A 20,796-nucleotide genomic window follows, 5' to 3' on the forward strand; every position below is an offset into this window, starting at 1 on the left:
TGCTCTGACCCATGTGGGAACCACATGGTGTACTTAGACCCACGTGGGGACACACACGGTGTGCATAGACCCACGCAGGAACCACACGGTGTGCTCAGACCTACGCGGGACACACACAGTGTGCTCAGACCCACGCGGGAACCACACGGTGTGCTCAGACCCACGCGGGGACACACACGGTGTGCACAGACCCACGCAGGAACCACATGGTGTGCTCAGACCCACGCGGGACACACAGGGTGCTCCCAGAGCCACACTGACACGCACAGTGTGCTCAGACCCACACGAGAACACACACGGTGTGCTCAGACCCACGCGGGACACATACAGGGTGATCAGACCCACACAGGGACACACACGGTGTGCACAGACCCACGCGGGACACACAGGGTGTGCTCAGACCACACGGTGTTCTCAGAACCACGCGGGGACACCACACACGCCAATGCACCTGAAGATACTTCAAAAGCACCTGGAAAATGGAATGAAAAGATTAATTTAGGGCATAGTGGGTAAAGCTGCCGGCTGTAGTGCCGCCATCCCACATGGGCACCGGTTTGAGTCCTGGCTGCTCGACTTCTAATCCCACTCTCTGCTATGGCCTGGGAAAGCAGTAGAAGACGGCCCAAGTCTTTGGGCCCATGCACCTGCGTGGGAGACCCGGAAGAAGCTCCTGGCTTTGGATCAGCCCAGGTCTGGTTGTTGTGGCCATTTGGGGAGTGAACCAACGGAAGAGAGGAAGATCTCTCTCTCTCTCTCTCTCTCTCTCTCTTCTTCCCTCTCTGTCTGTAACTCCACCTCTCAAATAAATAAATCTTTAAAAAAGAAAAGAATTTCATGGAACACGCATTTGATCAAAGAAACCGTGCAGGAACCTCAAAGTTGTTTTTGTGCCAAGTAGACTTGTCGATTAGTTGCGTTCTAGACTTCCGGAGCCCTCACGCATGGCTGTGACGGCCTGCTGGTGGCTGCCGGGTGCTGACACATGGACGCCACAGGGACTCTGGTTCCCAACACCGAACACCCCAGCTGCCTCCACGCTCTGCAGCCCCGTGTCCCTCCACCAGGGGGCGCTTTGTCAGAAGTGCGCCTCTCGGAGGGAGTCTAAGGTGGACTCACACCTGACACCGGCCTCCCGCAAGCCTGGGCTGGGTGACCCGTGGCCGCTGTCAGCCACCTCACCCGGGGGGCAGTTGTGTCCCTCTAGACCCCAGGCCTCTGTGAGCTCCACGAGAAGGGGGGGGCACCTTGGCAGATGCCGCCGGCCGGTGACAGAAACCTGGTCAGACACGCAGGACTCGGGTGCGTGAGGTGTTGTGAGGTGTGTGTGGTGCATGGTGTGTGATGTGGCGTCTGGAGTGTAGTGTGTGTGTATGCGATGTGTGTGTGGTGTGTATAGTGCGTGGTATGTGATATGTGTATGGTGTGTGTAGTGTGTATATATGCGATGTGTGTGTGGCATGTATATGTGGTATGTGATGTGTGTGGTGTGTATATGTGGTGTGTGTGTGTATGCAATGTGTGTGTGGTGTGTATAGTGTGTGGTATGTGGTATGTGTGTAGTGTGTGTATGCGATGTGTGTGTGGCGTGTATATGTGGTATGTGGTGTGTGTGCTGTGTATAGTGTGTGGTATGTGTATGGATGGTATATGTGCTGTGTGTGCCGTGTGTGTGTGTGTGTGTGTCCCGTTGGCTGTGTTTCTCTGGAGGACCCGCACACACACCACCTGACCCCTGAGATTCTAGTCCAGGGTCACTGGGTCCCAAGGCCCCGCCCGTATCCCTGCCACCCGCCCCCCCAGGACCCAGCCTGCAGCCTGGTGAGCAACTGGGCCGGGCGCGTGCGTCAGTGTCCCCACGTGACCTGGGAGCCCGCCCAGCGCCGGGCACGCTGCAGGTGCGGGCAGTGGGGCGCCCAGGGCCTCCCAGAGGAACGTGGTGGGAAGGCCAGCAAGGGGCCCTCGGTTCCTGTGCCCTGCGCTGGGCCTGCCCCGAGGGAGGGTGGCCGCAGGAATCGGGGTCCTGTCTCCCTCCTCCCACAGGCCCTCTGGACGCCCAAGCCTGGTGTCCCCTCCCAGCTGTTTCCCTCGGGGGCGGGGCTGCCCTTGCTCGGGAGGTGACAAACACCAGCGGAGACGACAAACTGCAGGGCCTTTTATTACATCCAGGTGGGCGGCCCAGCATCTGCGAAGGCACACGCACATCCAGGGAGCTGGACGCTACCCCGTCCCGGGCTGGGCCCAGGCCTCCTGCTGGCCGAGGGCAGTCCCGCGGTCTGCGGGCGGCGGGTGGGGGGCGCGGGAGGCCGCGCCGGAGGCTTGGTTACTGCGTGGACTTGGCGTGAAAGCCGAGGGGCAAAGTGTGGGTCGATCTGAAGATGGCAGGAATCGGGGGCGGAGGGAGGGGACAGGAGAATTGGGTGCCATCCAAACCGCGCAGGTCACAGCGCACAAAAGGCCACGTGTGCCCCAGGGAGCCCCCCACCCCCAGCCCGGCCTAAACGAAGCAGCCACTCAGAGCGCAGGCTACGGAGCTACGTGAGCGTGGGGCGGGGCCGGCGGGGCCTAGGCCCTAGCCCTGGAAGCCCAGCTCCTTGTACTGGGCCGCGATGTCATTCCGGAACAGCTCCAGGGCCTTGCTCATGGCTGCCTGGGCGTCGGCGCCGAAGTCCCCGGGGTGCTTGCTGTGCAGGACATGGATGATGGCCTCCGAGATGAACTGCGGGGAGGGGACAAGAGTGCGCTGGTCACTGTGGGGGGTCAGAACGTGTCCCTCCTCCTCCTTACTCCAGGGCCCTCTGGTGAGACCGCGACCTGGACGTGGCTGTGTGACCTCCGTGGACTGATTCCTTCACACCCACACCCACCGGGAGTCAGCTACTGCTACCCCCCTGCTTTACAGGTGGGGAGACTGAGGCAAGGGGCCGTTAAGCCGTGTGCCGAGGTCACACAGCCAGGTAGGGGCACTGGAACCCAGGTTTGCCAGCTCCAGAGCCCACACTCGTGCCCACTGCCCTCAGGGTGGACCCAGCTGGGGGTGTCAGGCATGAGTTTAGAGCACCTCCAACAACAGAGGAGCCAGGAAAGGCCAAGGCGCACCTAATCCAGGAGTCTGCCCCCAGGCCTTCCAGAACACATCTCATCTCTGCGTGGTTAACGCTTAGCATAGCTGCTCCTTTAAAGCCCCCGCTTTCCACGCCCCACACAGAGTTAGTGCTCAGCCGCGGGGGGGGGGGGGGGGGGCAGGGATGGGGAGGGGGAGGGAGGAGTGCACTGAGCCCAGAACGGCCTCATCTTCTGGCAGCCGTGTTTGCCATCTTCCTCCAGAGACAGCAGGCTCTGAGCCATGGGGCTGTCTGGGGCCCCACGCATGCATGCAGGCCCCACCCACGCATGCAGGCCCCACCCAACCACAGCCCTGGCAGGTGCGCCTCGAGGTGTCGTGTTATGGAGGACACCCCCTGGTGGCTGGAGTGAGGCTGCACAGCAGGTGGATGGCACAGTTGCACGTGTGCTCAGGAGAGCGTGGAGCTGGGAGTGGAGGCGGGGCCTGACCGGCGGCTGGGCTGTCTCAGGACCCCAGGGTGCAAGGGACGTAAGGCATCAAGGGACAGAGGAGTCACCCCCCCGTGCACACCCCTTGGCAGGATGCCCCAGCTCTCTCTTCCATGGTGCTCAGAACCAGGACGGCTTCCCACACACCTGTGCCTTTGGCATCCGTTTGCACACATGCTTGAATTAGCCTCTAATTTCAGAAATGCAGCGGAACAAAGAGGGCGCACAGGGCGGCAGGGGAGCAAGCCCTGCCCTTAGGGAATTCGGGAGGCAGCTGAGGCCTGTCACTGCCGGGGCCTGCACCACAAAGCCAGGGCTTCCGTGACCCCGGGGGTGGCCCCAGCTCGGCCTTCCCTGGGTCTGGAGCAGAGCTGCCCATATCCAGGGTATGGGGCGGCTGGAGGACTGAGACACGGAGCCCACCCCCGCACCCACTGTGTGTGGGCTGGGGGCCCGTCTGTCCACAGGGACAGAGACGGCCCTGCAGGGAGCATGGAGGAGGCCTCCAGCGAGGGCACGAGTTGACATAAGCCTGAGACAGAGAGGGTTCTGCCCCCAGGAGCTCGCATTCCGGCCGGGGGAGGCAGGCACATGGACTTGGGGCCGTGGGGGTGTGGGGGCGGCTGGGGCAGCTGCCTGTCTCACGGGCTCTAGGGACCAACGCAGGCGGCGGCTACTGAGCTGGGCTGTGGATAAACAAGGGTTTGCCCAGAGAAGGCAGGGAGGGGGCAGGGGGCCGGGGGGTGAGGCGGGCAGGGACTGGGGCAGGTGCCGGCTCTCAGAGGTGGGACTGCTGGGTCAGGTCTTCGATGCTGAGGGGGTTGGACGGGCGGCAGGGTTTGTGTGCGATTGGCCTGGGGGACGGGGTGCTGCTCAGGAGGTCAGGCTAAGGGGGTGTTGTGGATGGGGGACATGATGTGCCTGGGTTCCGAGCACCACGGATGTGACTACCCCTGGCTGATGAGCTGTGCTATCTTGGGCGAGTGACTCTGAACCCTCAGTTTCCAAATCAGTGAAATGGGGGTGAGAGGGTACCTGCTTATCCACCTCTCAATACCCATTCTCCCTTCTTCCTCAGTATCAGAGCACTGGCTGTCGCCTGGCCCGCCCAGTTGCCTGTGCCTGGTCCCCACGGTGTTCCAGTGGGGACCAGCTGGGACCAGGACACTGGGCTTGTCTTCATCCAACCAGGAATCCCTGGCAGCCGAGGTTCCAGCTCTGCGCCCATAAAGATGGCGGAAGCAGTGGAGCACCTGCCTGGTAGTACAGACTCCTGGGGGCGTAGGGCTCGGGCAGCCCAGGATCTGGGGCAACAGACACCCTAGCCTGAATCCTGGCTCTGCCACCTGCCCCTGCCACGGCCGTGAAAAAGTGACTGTCCACCTCTCCGAGTGGGCGTGGCCACCCTCGCGACCCCGCCCCCAGCCCCGCCTCCCACCTCCAGGTACTTGACGGGGATCTTGTGCTTGGTGGCGTGCGACTGGGCCAGGGGCTTGATCTCCGCCTCGTGGTGCCCCTTCTTCTTGAGGATGGCCCCGAGCGCGGTGAGCACCGTGTTCCCGTGCTTCTTCAGGTCCTCGGACGCCTTCATCTCGTCCTCCGACTTCAGGTGTTTGAACTTGTCGAATTTCTCCAGGGTCTCAGGGTGAGTATGGAAGAGCCTGCGGGCACAGCGGGGCGCCGCCGCGGTGAGACGCGAGCATGCGCAAGGGGGTCCCTCTGCCCCTGCCCGCTCCCAGCCCGGGGACCTTGGGCGATTCACCTCCTCTCAGCCGAGGAGTGGGGGAAAACTCATGCCCCAGGGAAGATTAAATGAGATAGTACTGTGCTACTGTCGGCAGGGTGTCTGGGCTATGGCCACTTTTATTATCCAACACATCACCTTCATTGTCCCTGTGGGCTCACCCCGACTTTCTCAGACAGTAGAGGACTGAGTGGCCTTGTAGGCGGCGGGGGGGCGGGTTCCTGGAGCTGAACGACCCTGACTGGTTGAGCACGCACCATGTGCCAGGCCCCAGGCCAGGCTCTGCACCTGCATTTCCTTGTGTGGAGTCATTTGCATTATGCCCATTTGACAGATGGGGCCATAGAGGTTCGGACATGCCGAGCCACACTAGTCAATATTTCAGGGCCAGTAAGTGGAGGAGCCAGACTGAAACCAGACCTGAGGGACTCAGAAAGTCACCCCAGGGGCTGGCGTTCTAGCCTGGCAGGTGAAGGACCGTTTCTTTGGCTCCCTGCCCAGAGAGAGTCCTGCAGGACTTAAACACTCCTGGCAACGGGAGGCTCCCTCCTGCCTCTCAGAGCAGTTCTGCCGCTCCGGCCTCTCTGGCTGGCTTTGGGCCAAGCTCTGACCGCCTGCCCCTGCCTCTCCCCTTGCTGTACCGAAGCCAAGGGGCCCTGGCCCAGCCCCGCCAGAGACCCCGCGGCCCCTGTATGCTCAGAGCAGCCTGTCCTCTGGGCGGCTCCGTTCCTCAGAAGGTTCCTCTCGTGATTTCAAGGCTCCAGGTCACCCCCATAAGCCCACTGTGGATGCGCCCCAATCTGGAGCCCGAGCCACTGCACCCAGAAGTGGTTGTGGGGGAGCGCCTGGTCCCCACGGTGTCCCTGCGGGGACCAGCTGGGACCAGGACACTGGGCTTGTCTTCATCCAACCCCAGAAGGAGTCCCTGGCATTGAAGGTGACCTCTGTGGCTGTGGTCAGCCAGGCTCCCCAGCTCTGGTCACCCCACTGCTGGGCAGCTAAGATGCGCACTCATTTGTAGAACTGGCGTCTCCCCTTCCTGACTTCAGCTCCTCATTCCAGGCCCTCCAGTGCAGTTAGGGCCTCATGGTGGGGGGAGAGAGAGTTCTAGAATTTTGTAGGGAGAGCAAGCGGACGGTGAGCGCCGGCCTGGTAGACGCCGACACGGAGAACTTTCAAGGCGGCGAGTATTTTAAGTACTTGCGTGTCCTAACTCATGGGGTCCTCGCAACAACCCTGGACACAGGCACCAGGACTGCCCCATTTTATAGAAGAGGAACGGGAAGGCGAGGCCGAGCTCACCCAGGCAGTGGGAGGAGCCGCAGGGCCCAGAGCACGGGTTTTCTGAATGACACAGGCCTGCGTTCTCTCCCCTGCTGAGCCCCCTCCTCACTGCTGCCCTGGGCACCAGGATCTTCCTCCTTCTGCCCTTGGCATAGGAGAGGGGTCGGGGAGGGGTTGGAGTGGGACTCGCACCCAAGTCCGCGTGTCCATGTCAGCCCAGGGGTGATCTTGTGAGCGGGTGGATTCGCAACCGCACCTTACGAGGAAGCCCAGGATCCCAGGGCGGGAGGGACTTTGAGATAAGCAAAGTGAAACCCTCCCCCAGGCACAAGATGGTCTTATTCCAACAAGGAGCACACTTGGTGCTGTTCACACTCGCCGTCTCATCTGGGATCAGAGAGGCGGCCCCTCTGGATGGGAGCCGCTAGTTTGCTGCATCTAACTTGGCTATGCACACAAATGTGTCCTTGGCTAAATACAGGACCCAACAATGCCAGCCCACATCTGGGCAGCACTTAGTGTCCATTAGAGGGCTATGCAAATAGTAACTCGCTTAAAAAGCCTGATGAGGCACATCCCATTTTACAGATGAACAAATGGAGGCACGGAAAGTCTGAGTGACTCGCCAGGGACCGAACCCAGGCAGTGTGGCCTCACTCCGCCACTCCCCATGACGCCTCAGACCCTGCTGTTCTCAGCCAGAGACGCTGATACGCAGACCGGTGCACACACAGAAATGGACACAAGTGTGCACACGGCCACACACACGTGTGTGCACAGGCAGACACGCACACGCAGGCGTGCAGCCGTGGACAGGGAGCAAGGCCTTCCCCCAGCACGTCCCGTCTGCCCACAGCCGTGCCCACAGTCACCACATCACCCTGGGGCCCCGTCCAAAGCCTCGTGCGTCACTGACAGCTTGTCTCTGACACCTGGCTGCCCCGGCTCCTGACTGCTCTTATCTGGCGACAATGATCCTGCGATGGCTGCTGACAGATGTGAGAGCTGGCACCCACACGGCAGGGCCAAGGTCAACACACTGGGAGGAGACCGTCTAGGGACAGAGAAGCTCGGACCCACGGCAGCCAAGGAGCTCAGGCTGTTCCTCACCTGCGAGACAGAGAACTTCAGAAGCTGAGACAGGCCCTGGCTCTGTCTCCAATGTGCTGTGTGATGTTGAGGAAGCCACTCAACCTCTCTGGGTCTTGGTTTCGCCATATCAAAACCAGAGGGACTGTGGGACCCAGACGATGTGTCTCCACCTCACTCTCCAATCTCAGCACCACACAGCCAGACAGGACATGGGGACCCACCAGGTCATCTCAGCACTGCTCACCTGCTGTCCTCCCACGACCCCCAGTCCTGCGCGGGCAGCCCCAGAGCAGGCTGCACCCCTGGGAAATGAGCAATGGAGGCCCCGCCCTGGGGAATGGGGCGGAGGGCAGGGCGTCTGGAGTCTCGGAGGCCCCCCGCATGCTTGTGTTTTCCACTTTACCCCACCCCATCAGCCCACCAGGGAGAAAGAGGCTGATGCCTGCTGTCCTTTGACGCAGGGCGCCGTCCGACCCCCTCCTGGGGTACCGTGCATCTGCTTAGACCCCTGGAACTCCTAGCTCTCCCAGAGCAAAGACCCTGCCCAGTGTGGCCAGGCTGAGGGGCAGTATGGCTCAGTGGTCATGGCAGAGAGGCTGCATTGGAGGGGCTGGGGCTTGGGCTCCAGCCCGACCCAGCAGCTCAGTGACTGGCAGGTTACTCAGCCCGTCTGGTGAAGGTGGGGACGGGGTTACTACAGGCAAAACACAACACAGGGCCCGGCACGCAGTATGAACGGGGGCACACTTGCTGCCTTCCTCCTCCTCATCGCCTCCACCTCTGTTAACACACCGTCTTCAAGACCGCCATCATATCCACCACCATCTTCACCTTCATCACCATCACCATCATCTTCCTCACTAACACCATCTTCATCATCACCACCATCATCATCACTGTCTTCATCACCACCGTCATCACCATCTTCATCACCACCATCGTCGTCATCACCATCGCCATCATCTTCATCATCATCACCGTCTTCATCACCACCATCATCACCATCTTCATCACCATCATCTTCCTCACCATCACCATCGTCACCATCGTCGTCATCACCATCACCATCGTCTTCTTCACCATCACCGTCTTCCTCACCAGCACTGTCAGCAGCAGGAACCCTAAGTTCTGCCCGTACCCGACACTGGCAGCTGAGACTGCCAGGCCCCTGTACTGTGAAAAGCAGGGGCCGCCAGCAGCGGTTTTCACATTTTCCTGGCCATGAACTCCTTTGTTCCAACAAGAATCCCCAAATAAATACCCTCAAAGAGGCGTGGGCGAGACGGGAAAGCAGGGGCCCGGAGCCCACCCAGCAGCCCCCTCCCTCTGTACCCGCACGCCTACAGCGGCTTCTCCTGTCGCCCCTCCCACTTCTGCATTTTAGAATTCTACTCCCACACCCCTGAGGCTTAGGAGAAATGACCTTGCCAAGGTCACTGTGGAAGCCTGGGGCGGTGCCTAGAGCCCCACCGTGAGCTCCAGAGAGGGGGCTATGCAAGCTGAGAGGCAGCGCCCCCCCCCACCACGGGGAGGCCCCCAACCCCCCAGCACTGACCGCACAGGAGCAGCCGCCGTGGCCTCCGTGTGTCCCGCAGCCTGAGACACAACGGGCACTGCGCCCTGTGGAGCCTGGCAGAGGCGGGCAGTGCCAGGCATCAGGTGTCATCACTGGCGCCCGGCCCCTGGCAGGCCCTGTGACCCACAGGGGAGGGAGGAAATAGTCCCCCCATGACGCAACCCCCTGAGTCTCCTTCAAGATGTCCAAGTCGCTGCCTCCAGGCTGCCAGCCTGGATCACCTTGGAAAGACCCCCACTCTGCACTCTCTGATCCCCACGACCGTGCTGCCTCCTTCTCCCACGGCAGGAGCCAGAGTGGGGCGGGAGCTCAGAGACCACGGCAGACAGCGGCTTCACTCGGTCAACAGAGAGACAGAGCCCAGAGAGGGGCAGAGACTTGCCTGAGGTCACACAGCAAGTCAGTTCAGGCACTGCCATCAACATGGGGTGGGGGAGACCTTCGTCCAGAGGACGACCATGCGGATGGGGACACAGACACAAGGGAGCGCCCTGACACGCCGCTGGAGTCAACAGCAGACACGCTCTCCTTGCTGCAGCGTTTCCAGCCCAGACCACTGTGGACTTGAACTTCAGATGACAGAACTGTGGGGGAACAAACATCTTCCCCAGGGAGCAGGGAGCTGGAAATAGGCAAAGCCCAAGGGAGCCCGGGGACATCTGAGCGGGGGAGGAAGCTGGGTGCGGCGCCGGCCAAGGAGAGAGCCACGCGTGGACAAAAGGCCAAGGGCAGTCCGCTGGGCGGCGGCCACCTGGGGTGCTGCTTCCTCCTGGGGCAGAGGTGCTGAGTCAAGCTCCCGTGGGGGGTTCTGGCTGAACTAGCCCAGAACACGAGGGAGGGGCAGGACAAACCCAGCCTTTGGGGTTGAAGGCGATGGGAAAGCGAGCGTCTCCATGCCCCCCGCAAGCTGACTCTAGGCACAAAAGCCGGCATTCTGGCTTCTCTGGTGGACGGAGGGCAGGCTACGCCTGGGAGCCGCATCATTTAAGCCCTCAAACCCGCGACGCACCCCACAGCAAAAGTCCCTGTTGGGCTTCTGTCTCCTGTTCTCTCGTTGCCAGGCTTTCCAAGGGCCCTAGTCCGGGCTTCCTCTAGAACAGTCACTAACATTTCTAGAACTTTCCATACCTAGGGGTCTTCAAAAAAGTTCATGGAAAATGCACCTTAGTGGGGGAGGGGGAAACTAGGCATAACTTTCAAAACTTTTTTGCACCAAAATGACGTTGTCTTTTGATTCTCTTTCCCTGTGTACCTTCGGGAGCCCCGCGCCCTGTAGGCCAGGACCTGCGCCAGGCCCCTTGGGTGCTGCGTGTGTTCCCTGCGACGGGAGGATCAGTGTTCTCCTCATTGTGCACAGGAGGCCGCTGAGACTCAGAGAGGCCGAGTCCCTTCCCAGAGCTCACACAGAGCCGAGTCTGCAGCCAGATCTGTCCCACCTGGAAGGCCCTGCCTTAGCCTTGAACTTTGCAGAATTAAAAGGGTTTGTGACTCTGGGGATGTCCTTTCAGGTGCCATTTGTCCTTGTCCTGGAAGGGAAGGGGCTGCCTCACGTCTCACAGGGCCCTGATTGTCTCTGACATCTGAAATCCTACGATTTCCCCCCGGGTGGGCAACCAGGCATCCAGAGGGCCCTGACATCAGCCGGGGGTGGAGCCCTTCCCCTAAGGGCAATCCTGGCGCTAAAAAGCCAGCAGACCCAAGGAGAGGTCGGCTCACGGCTAGCAGCGCAGCCGTCCACCCCGGGCTGCTGCCTTGCGGCTGAGCGCCCTTAACCTTCTGGGCGTGGGTGACAGGGACAGCGGGACGGCTTCCTTTTACCTGATGAGGACTTCCTGCCCGTGGCCAGCAAGGTCAGCCTCCACCTTCCCCCAGACATTCAGAACCAACTGCCACTCTGCGTCGCTGAGCCCCATGGCGTTCTGAAGGAGACAAGAAGATCAGGCGTGGGCTGGCTGGGTGCGCTGTCCCGGCAGCTGGCCGTTCAGGCTGCCCGGCCCTGGACGGGTTTTTATACCCTGCTGTGGGTCACCTGATGGCGCGTGCCCGCCCTCCCCCTCCCCCTCCTGGTCCTTCTCTCTCATCCAGCGCTCTAATCTTCCTTTCTCTAGCCCTCACATGGCGGGTGAACTATTTGAGGCGGGTGCCATTGTGGGGCAGCAGGACAACTCGGGCCACAGGGGTAGCAGGGGGAGGGCGGGGGGTGGAAAGAGCAGGTGGAGGTTGAGCCACTGTCTGGGCTCTCGGCGTCCGGAGAAAGGGCACCGCCAAGGCCACGGCCAGAGCTTGAAACCCAATGCCCCTGCTGTCAGCCGCCCCAGGAGGGCCTGTCATGTTTCTAAGCTTGGGCAACAGGCGCCCGGCTGGCCCACGGTCAGCCCCGGCCCGCCCCAGTCTCCTCACTCACCTTCTGCCCCTCACCCAGCCAGAGGGGGCGGGAAGGAGGCCACGTGGCTTTGTTTACAGCTGGGGGAGACCAGGCAAGTCCCGCTCCTCCCCTCCCCCCGGAGCTCCTGGCTTTGTGCCTCTGCTCAGATGGTTCCCTCTGGGGAGGGAGCCACGCTGGACCTGCACCTGCAAGGTGCAATGCCCATGCCCTCCCGCCCTCGACTTCCGAGCCTTCTGTACTGCGGATCCTGTGGCGGCAGATTGCCTGGTTTCTGCACCCGTTCCTCCACCACGACCACAGCCGCCAATCCTCACAGAGACCTTGCTGCCTGCCAGGCCCCGTTCCAAGCCTTGCATCCGGGCTACCTCACTGAACACCCCAGGACCCCTCTGCGGTGCCCAAAGATGCGACCTGTGTATGCATGAGGGGAGGCTGGCTGCCATGGCACTGCTTCTTGGGGACAGAGCTGAGATCTGAACCCAGCAGGCCACGTCTCCAAGTCCATGCTCCTTGCTTTGGCTGTCATGAGAACAGGGACTCTGTTTCACTCACCTGTGCGGCTCCTGTGCCTGCATCAGATCTGAGCTGAACACATGTTTGCTGAGTAGAAACACGGACAGTCTTGGGAGGAGGGCAAGTGGAGGATGAACAGCCTTGTGTGCATCCCTGCATCCATCACTCATCCACCCACCATCCATCATCTACCCATCTCTCCATTTGCAGGCCCACCCATCCATCACCTACCCATCTCTCCATTTGTGGGCCCACCCATCCATCACCTACCCACCTCTCCATTTGCGGGCCCACCCATCCATCACCCACCCACCTCTCCATTTGTGGGCCCACCCACCCATCACCCACCCATCACCCACCCATCTCTCCATTTGCGGGCCCACCCATCCATCACCTACCCATCTCTCCATTTGCGGGCCCACCCATCCACCACCTACCCACCTCTCCATTTGCGGGCCCACCCATCCATCACCTACCCATCTCTCCATTTGTGGGCCCAACCACCCATCCATCACCTACCCATCTCTCCATCTGTGGGCCCACCCATCCATCACCTACCCATCTCTCCATTTGTGGGCCCACCCATCCATCACCTACCCATCTCTCCATTTGTGGGCCCACCCATCCACCACCTACCCACCTCTCCATTTGCGGGCCCACCCATCCATCACCTACCCATCTCTCCATTTGTGGGCCCAACCACCCATCCATCACCTACCCATCTCTCCATCTGCGGGCCCACCCATCCATCACCTACCCATCTCTCCATTTGTGGGCCCACCCGTCCATCACCTACCCACCTCTCCATTTGCGGGCCCACCCGTCCATCACCTACCCACCTCTCCATTTGCGGGCCCACCCGTCCATCACCTACCCACCTCTCCATTTGCGGGCCCACCCGTCCATCACCTACCCATCTCTCCATTTGCGGGCCCACCCGTCCATCACCTACCCACCTCTCCATTTGCGGGCCCACCCGTCCATCACCTACCCACCTCTTCATTTGCGGGCCCACCCGTCCATCACCTACCCACCTCTCCATTTGCGGGCCCACCCGTCCATCACCTACCCATCTCTCCATTTGCGGGCCCACCCGTCCATCACCTACCCATCTCTCCATTTGCGGGCCCACCCGTCCATCACCTACCCATCTCTCCATTTGCGGGCCCACCCGTCCATCACCTACCCACCTCTCCATTTGCGGGCCCACCCGTCCATCACCTACCCACCTCTCCATTTGCGGGCCCACCCGTCCATCACCTACCCATCTCTCCATTTGCGGGCCCACCCATCCATCACCTACCCATCTCTCCATTTGTGGGCCCAACCACCCATCCATCCCTCCATCTTTCCATCCATCCACTCCTCTTTCCACTCATCCATGTGTTCATCCATCCATCCGCCCGTTATCCACTCATCTATCCACTATCCATCCATCATGCGTTCAACATCCATGTGCCCACCCATCCATCTATCCATCTGCTCCATCCATCCATCCATCCATCCCCCCAACACAGGCACAGAATACCTACTGTAAGTTGGACACCACACACTGGCAATAACAAAATCAAATCAAATACATCCCTGTGTTCAAGAAGCTCACAGTGCCCTTGGGGAGATGAGAGAGAGGAGAGAAAACACAGTACAGCTTTCTGGAGCCAGGCCAAGTATGCACAGGCCCCCCTTCCATGGGCACGGCTGCACAGTTTACGAAGCGCCTTCCTGGTGAGCTACCTCTCACCTTCGTGATGCCCGAGAGGAAGCGAGTGGCCGCCCACTCTACAGCCCGGGCAGGTGAGGTTCAGCGGGGGTAGGAAGTGTGAGGCTGTCCTGGTTGTGGCCCAGGTGGGCAGTCATGTTGGGGGAACACACACTCATCGACACACACACGTCTCCCCCAAACCAGCTGATGGGGCCAACAGCCAGCCTATCTGAACAGCCACTGTCTATCAGTTCCACTCATCAGATCTCGTCTTCAAAACGTGAACCAGGCTGTTTGGGAAGGATCGAGTAGGTGGGGAGAAATGCAGCATGGAACAGGGTCAAGTTCACGGCCAGCACTGGTCTCAGCACCCCCTCCACTCTGGCCGTGGCAAAGCCGTGAGCTGCACTGACCCGTGCTCCTTCCTGGAGTCCTATTAATGGAGTCGGCTGATTCTCAGGTCCACGGAGCTGGGGTCACACGCCTGGTGCCCCATCCCTGACGACATTCTCCACGCCCACCCCACCCCACGGGGCCGAGCCAAGACCTCCAAGAGCCCGGCCAGCTCCAGCACTGAGAGATGCAGTGGCTCATATGCCACAGGGACTTGAGAGGCATCATTCATCCTTGTGTTCATTCACCCAACAGCGCCGCACTGAGGGCCCGGTCCACGCCAGCATCCAAGAGAAAGAAAACTCCGACAGGGTCTGGCCAGCAGTCCCTCGGCAGCCTCCACGCCTCCCTCTGGTCATCTGAACCTGGGGCAGGATGGGCGCAGGAGGAAGAGCGGAGATGGTCAGCAGTCAGCCAGCAGCCATCCTGCACGCCGGGGAAGGTGGCAGGGACACACCCCGCACGCCGCTCCCGGAGTCCACGGCCCCAGCGTGCTCTGTGCCCGCAGCGCGGCTCAGCCATGTGCCGTTGCCAGCCCTCTCCTGACAGTCTCTGGACCACCCTGAGGGCAGGGCTGCCAGGGCGGACTCCTGCCCCAGCCCCGCCAGGCTCTCGAGGTGTCTGGGGATGCCGGAGGATTGACAATCTCATCAGCCCGTTAGCGCTGCCGAAGGGTTTAATAGGAAGCGGTCGCTCTCCTGGCAGGCAGCCCCACCAGCTGCGCAGGGACACCTGGGGCTTTGAAGCCGAGGGGCCTCTTCAGTTTTGCCATTTAAGCTTTGGGCAGGAGGCGACATCTGTTTGTACTTAGGCATCGCCAGAACAGCATGGCTGGCCCCGCGGTTGCCATGGCTACCCGGAGCCACCAGCTCTGTTTGGGGGCTATTATTATCCCTATGACAGCCTTCTCCGTGGCCCGGGCAGGATAACAGACACACAATAGGAGAGCCAGGCTGCCTGTGCGTGCAAAATCTCCTGCGCCACACACACACACACACACACACACACACACACACACACACGGGTTAGCTTGACAGCCAGTGGGGCCAAACTAGATTCCCCGAGGTCAGGCCTGTCCCCCTCCCCTTTGCCCCTTGCAAGACATGGAATCCTTTGACCCCAAAATCTGGGACTTGTAGAGTCACCCTCAAGTCCCAGTTCGGGAGTCTCGAGAGCCCACGATTAAAATTCTAGAATGGCAATGTCTTGGCCGGCGCCGCGGCTCACTAGGCTAATCCTCCGCCTTGCGGCGCCAGCACACCTGGTTCTAGTCCCGGTCAGGGCGCCGGATTCTGGTCCCAGTTACCCCTCTTCCAGGCCAGCTCTCTGCTGTGGCCAGGGAGTGCAGTGGAGGATGGCCCAGGTGCTTGGGCCCTGCACCCCCTGGGAGACCAGGAGAAGCACCTGGCTCCTGGCTCCTGGCTCCTGCCATGGGATCAGCGCGGTGCGCCGGCCGCAGCGCACCGGCCGCGACGGCCATCGGAGGGTGAACCAACGGCAAAGGAAGACCTTTCTCTCTGTCTCTCTCTCTCTCACTGTCCACTCTGCCTGTCAAAAAAAAAAAAAAAAAAAAAAAAAAAAAAGGAATGGCAATGTCTTTATCGTTGACCGCTCTGGAAAGCTGGTTCTAGATCCAAAGCTCATGGAGCTGGAGAAGTCTAGAACCACAGGGCGGGGCTCTAGATCCACTCAGAGAGCTGCGTCGCAGGATTCACGTGCAGCCAAGACAGCAAGCACCGCCTCACTGCCCAGGCTGGAGGGCAGGGGCTCCTCCTCCTCCCCCCGCCCAGCAAAGGGGCGGAGTTAACGTGCCACAAACCTAGGGGGGAAGTCTACACAGCTTTTTTCTTTTTGTCAAAGCACCTATAGCAAGAGAGGAACGGAGTGGGGCCGGACCCTTTAGGCCCTTGTCCAAGCACAACAGAAGTCCGGCTTTGTAACCTGATGAGGGTTTTAGGCTATGAAAAACGATGCCAATTTCACACCACGTTCACCATCTGAGAGTTGGATGGATCCAGCTGGAAGTCCCAAGGTCGGAGACCCGGTTTGGGGTTAAGACGGCCCTTTTAGCGTTTTAGGGGTGATTATACCTAATTTACCCCCAGGAAACCCTTTGTCCTGGAGGAGGGGGAGGAGAAGCAATGGGAAGAACTGGGCTCCATTCCCTGGTAAGCTCCGGTCGGAATACAGACGTGCTCAGCCGTTCTCTTGCACTGCCTGCCCGGCCTGCCAGGTGTATCCTCCATTCAACCAGGAGCCCCGCTCAGCACTGCCGCACTGCTTGGTGTGTGCTCTCTCATTCAACCAGGAGCCCCGCTCGGCACTGCCGCACTGCTTGGTGTGTGCGCTCTCTCATTCAACCAGGAGCCCCGCTCAGCACTGCCGCACTGCTTGGTGTGTGTGCTCTCTCATTCAACCAGGAGCCCCGCTCGGCACTGCCGCACTGCTTGGTGTGTGCGCTCTCTCATTCAACCAGGAGCCCCGCTCAGCACTGCCGCACTGCTTGGTGTGTGTGCTCTCTCATTCAACCAGGAGCCCCGCTCGGCACTGCCGCACTGCTTGGTGTGTGCGCTCTCTCATTCAACCAGGAGCCCCGCTCGGCACTGCCGCACTGCTTGGTGTGTGCGCTCTCATTCAACCAGGAGCCCCGCTCAGCACTGCCGCACTGCTTGGTGTGTGCGCTCTCTCATTCAACCAGGAGCCCCGCTCGGCACTGCGGTACTGCTTGGTGTGTGCTCTCATTCAACCAGAAACCCCGCTCAGCACTGCGGTACTGCTTGGTGTGTGCTCTCATTCAACCAGGAGCCCCGCTCAGCACTGCGGCACTGCTTGGTGTGTGCTCTCATTCAACCAGGAGCCCCGCTCAGCACTGCGGCACTGCTTGGTGTGCGCTCTCATTCAACCAGGAGCCCCGCTCGGCACTGCGGTACTGCTTGGTGTGCGCTCTCATTCAACCAGGAGCCCCGCTCGGCACTGCGGTACTGCTTGGTGTGTGCGCTCTCTCATTCAACCAGGAGCCCCGCTCAGCACTGCCGCACTGCTTGGTGTGTGCTCTCTCATTCAACCAGGAGCCCTGCTCAGCACTGCTGTCTCACGTTGGAACTCCTCTTTGCACGGAGACAAGAACCTATGTCCCCATCCCCGCCGGCACCACCAGGTCACCAACCTGCTGCCCAGGACCTGGGAGTTGGGGTCCCACCTTTGTGCTCTGCCTTCTTGTAAGATTCCCAGGGCAACTCTGGGAGTCGGCCAGGCTCCCCTCTGCCGCTCCGCGAAGGTCCACCAAACCAAATGAACCCGGCTCCTACCAGTTCCTGTGCCCAGCTCCTACCAGTTCCGGTGGGCGGTGCTCCGTAGCCTGCTTCCTGTGCCCACTGGGTTCTGTTGTGCTCCCAGGGCCAGAGGCCCAGCACCAAGGGGCAGAGCCGCTCCCTTCGGAGCAAGTGGCCGGCTGACACCAAGGAGTTCGCTCTACCCCTGATGCTGTGGCCTCACAGCCCTGGAGACACAGGAGGTGGAAAATCCACCGTCCGATCCCAGACACGAGCCCCCAGGATTCGTGTGCAGAGACAAGACACCAAGGCCTTCAACAGGAAGTCGTGTTTTATTATTTACGCCGGCATAAAGCACAGGTGGAATTCCTTATCCACAAGCCCGCCCCAGCAGAGGGGATTGCCCAAGATACGGTTGTAGTCTCTGTCTCCCTTATATGGTTACCTGCACACATGTGAGGCATGGGTACAACACTGCACATGCGCACGCAGTTCCCGATGGTGTTCTTGCACACATACTGAGCTGTGAGCTGTCCGGCAAGGGTTAACGCCGGTGCTGGGCAGGCAGGGCACTCCCAGGCCAGCAGAGAGGAGGCAGTTCCCCTCCCCTGCCCTTGGGAAGCCGGCTACCACAACTTCAGCCGGGCCAGTGAGAAACAAGTTTAAAAGACACGGGCTTCTACCACGGCTGGAGGTGGATCCACAACCACAGGGCCACAGGACTGGAAGCCCAGAGAGGCCTCCCGCGCTATCTCGTCCGATTTCCCACTAAACGTGGCTCTGCCCACAGAGCTCGCTTGCATACCCACAGGAACGGCGAGCTCACGCCCAGAGCTTTAGGAAGTCCTTTTTAGATCGAGCCCGAATACCTCTCCCCGACACACCCTCCTGTCCTGGCGTCTCGGGACAGACTCTGGCTAGGTGAACGCGTGCATTCAAACACTGCCACGCGCGTGGCTGTGAGAGCAGGCGACTGCCTGCTTCGGACAGACGAGGCGTTTCCCAAGTACGGGACAGACGTGAACAACCCAGGTTCAGAGCTCTGACTTTGATCGAACGCCACTGGCATCCGCTGGCCTCTCTCACTGGAGCCGGGACACCGTGATTCTAACCAGAGTCGCCGCTGACATCCTACAAGCTCCATGGTGAAGTACATTCCTGGCACTGACATCTCATTTTGAGAACGCACAAGAATTTAAATTTCCCACCTGAGCCTCTGCTTCTCCACCTACACACTGCCAGCCGCCCCCCTCCCAGCACCTGTCCGACACAGGGGTCAGGGGCGCCAGAAGGTGAGCTTCGGCCTCCAGCACCGCCCAGCGCTGGCCGCCGGCACCCCCAGGCACAGCGGCGCGGCCCGGGGGTCCCTCAGACCCCTGTCCCCTCCTCCGCCCGCCCTTGGGAGCCCAGGTTGGGCGGCGCCTTCTCCCGGCCCGCGCCCCCTCCCAGCCCGGCCAGCGCGCCCCTGGGCCGCCGCCAGGGAGGGATGAGCTCGCGGGCGCGCTCCAGGACGCCCAGCCCACCCCGCCGAGCCCACCCCGCAGCCCCTCGGCGCCCTGACGTCATACTGACCACGGCGCCCCGGGTCCTCGCGGGCCGGCGGGGGAGGCGGCTTCCTGCGGCGCGCGGACAGGCGCAGGGAACTAAAAATAAAATTGTCCGGGCCAGGCCGCTCCGCCCCCTCGGGCCCGCAGAGGCGCGTCGCGGGAGCCAGGCTGGCGGGGACACCGGCTCCTCGTCCGCGGCCAACAGGTGCGGCCGAGGCCCCCGCCCCCGCCCTCCGGGGCCCCTCCGGGCACGTCTCTCCCCGCCCCCAGCCCACCCCCTGCCCAGCACGGGTGCCCTCTTCGCCCTCGGCTGTCCCGGCCTCGGAGCCCACTCCTGTCCGTGCGCAGCCCGCGGGCGCCGCCGAGGCCAGGACGCGAAAACCCGGCGACTTCACGCGGCACGCACTGCGCCGGCGCGGGCGCTGCTCCTCCCAGCAGCCCTTTCTGCACGGGGCACCCTGGCTTCCGCCCCTACTTTACGCGACGCCGGGGTGGGGGTGGGGGGTAAACGGAGGCACACCGAGGGTGAGGCCCTGGCTCTAAGTCGCACGGCCGGGAAACGCCAGGCGCGAGACCGGAACCCACGCGTCTGGTCCCGCGCGGTGAGGTGCGTGGCTCAAACGGCTGTCATTTCTGGATCCTTCCCGAACACCCTCTCCCCTTCGCGGCAGGACGGGGTCCGTGAGCTCGCGGACCATCCGGGGCTCTGCTGCCACCTAGTGGCCGCCAGGGGCAGCGTCGCACCCAGCGCGCCCGGGGCCGTCACGAAAGTACGTGGGGGCGCAGGACCCGGGGGAAGGGACCGGGGGTCGGCAGCGGGGGTCAGGCTGGGGGTCGGCCGCACGGACACGCCTGGCGGGGCGGGCCGGCCCTGGGCGGGGCCTGGGGAGACCGCGAGGGCGGGTGGAGGCCTCTGGTGGGAGGGCGGCGCAGGAGGGCACCTAGGTGACCGACGCCGGGGGCGTGGGGCTCGCAGCTTCCGACCCGGTCACCCGGACTCGGCTCCTCACCTTCCAGGGCTTTGCAAGTGAATTACCCGGGGAGCAGCGGCGCAGCGGGGTAAGCTGCCATCTGAAGCGCCGGCATCCCATGTGGACGCGGGTTCGAGTCCCGGCTGCTCCACTTCCAGTCCAGCTCCCCGCTGATGGGAAAGCCACGAAAGATGGCCCAAATCCTAGGTCCCCTGCACCCCCGTGGGAGGCCGGGATGAAGCTCCTGGCTCCTGGCTTTGATCTGGCCCAACCCCAGCTGTTGCGACCTTCTGAGGAGTGAACCAGCGGATGAACGATCTCTCCCTCCCTCCATAACTCTGACATTTAAATAAATAAGTATTTTAAAAATTAAAACATGTGACAGAAAGTGACAGCGGGGTTTTGAAGGATCAATAGAAGCTTGACAGGAACAAAGACCATTCCACACACAAGGATCGAAACACCCAAGGATTTGGAAAATGGTGTTAAGACCAGGTTTGGCTGTGGGCAACAGAACACTCAAAGTAACACGGCTTCAACAAGAGAATGCTGATTTTCCCTTCTGTGTACAGTGTCAGGGACCCAGCCTCACCTCCTGATCCAGAATGGCTTCTTGAGCTCCAGCCGTGGTGTCTTCATTCCAAGCCAGCAGGGCGGGAGAAAGGGTGAAGGTCGTGCCCCCTCTTTTGAAGGAACAAGCCACTGCTACCAGACCTGGTGCCGCGGGAAGCACGGGTGTGTTGGAGTCCTGTGGAGGAGGC

At 61.4% G+C, this 20,796-nt stretch overlaps 1 protein-coding gene and 1 long non-coding RNA gene across 4 annotated transcripts; one reads left to right on the top strand and one right to left on the bottom strand.

Annotated features, from left to right (window-relative positions):
• Positions 1-2,135: 2,135 nt before the first annotated feature.
• Positions 2,136-19,191, bottom strand: MB (myoglobin). Of its 3 annotated transcripts, none has more exons than XM_070052850.1 (4): positions 19,090-19,191; positions 11,070-11,170; positions 4,994-5,216; positions 2,136-2,719 (listed from the first exon to the last, which is right to left on the bottom strand). In XM_070052850.1, exons 2-4 carry the CDS (start codon positions 11,162-11,164, stop codon positions 2,573-2,575), a joined length of 465 nt encoding a protein of 154 aa, XP_069908951.1. In that variant the 5' UTR covers positions 11,165-11,170; positions 19,090-19,191; the 3' UTR covers positions 2,136-2,572. The 3 variants fall into 3 exon arrangements, with proteins under 3 accessions (XP_069908951.1, XP_069908949.1, XP_069908950.1); XM_070052848.1 differs by lacking the exon at positions 19,090-19,191 and adding an exon at positions 12,190-12,254; XM_070052849.1 differs by lacking the exon at positions 19,090-19,191 and adding an exon at positions 11,281-11,511.
• A 177-nt stretch (positions 19,192-19,368) lies between these two features.
• LOC127491083 (uncharacterized) lies at positions 19,369-20,410 on the top strand. The gene is made up of 2 exons (XR_007919597.2): positions 19,369-19,834; positions 20,082-20,410. It is a non-coding gene; the product is annotated as an uncharacterized lncRNA (long non-coding RNA).
• Positions 20,411-20,796: the final 386 nt, after the last annotated feature.

The sequence above is a fragment of the Oryctolagus cuniculus genome, chromosome 11, assembly GCF_964237555.1.
Source record: "Oryctolagus cuniculus chromosome 11, mOryCun1.1, whole genome shotgun sequence".
Classification (NCBI taxonomy): Eukaryota; Metazoa; Chordata; class Mammalia; order Lagomorpha; family Leporidae; genus Oryctolagus; species Oryctolagus cuniculus.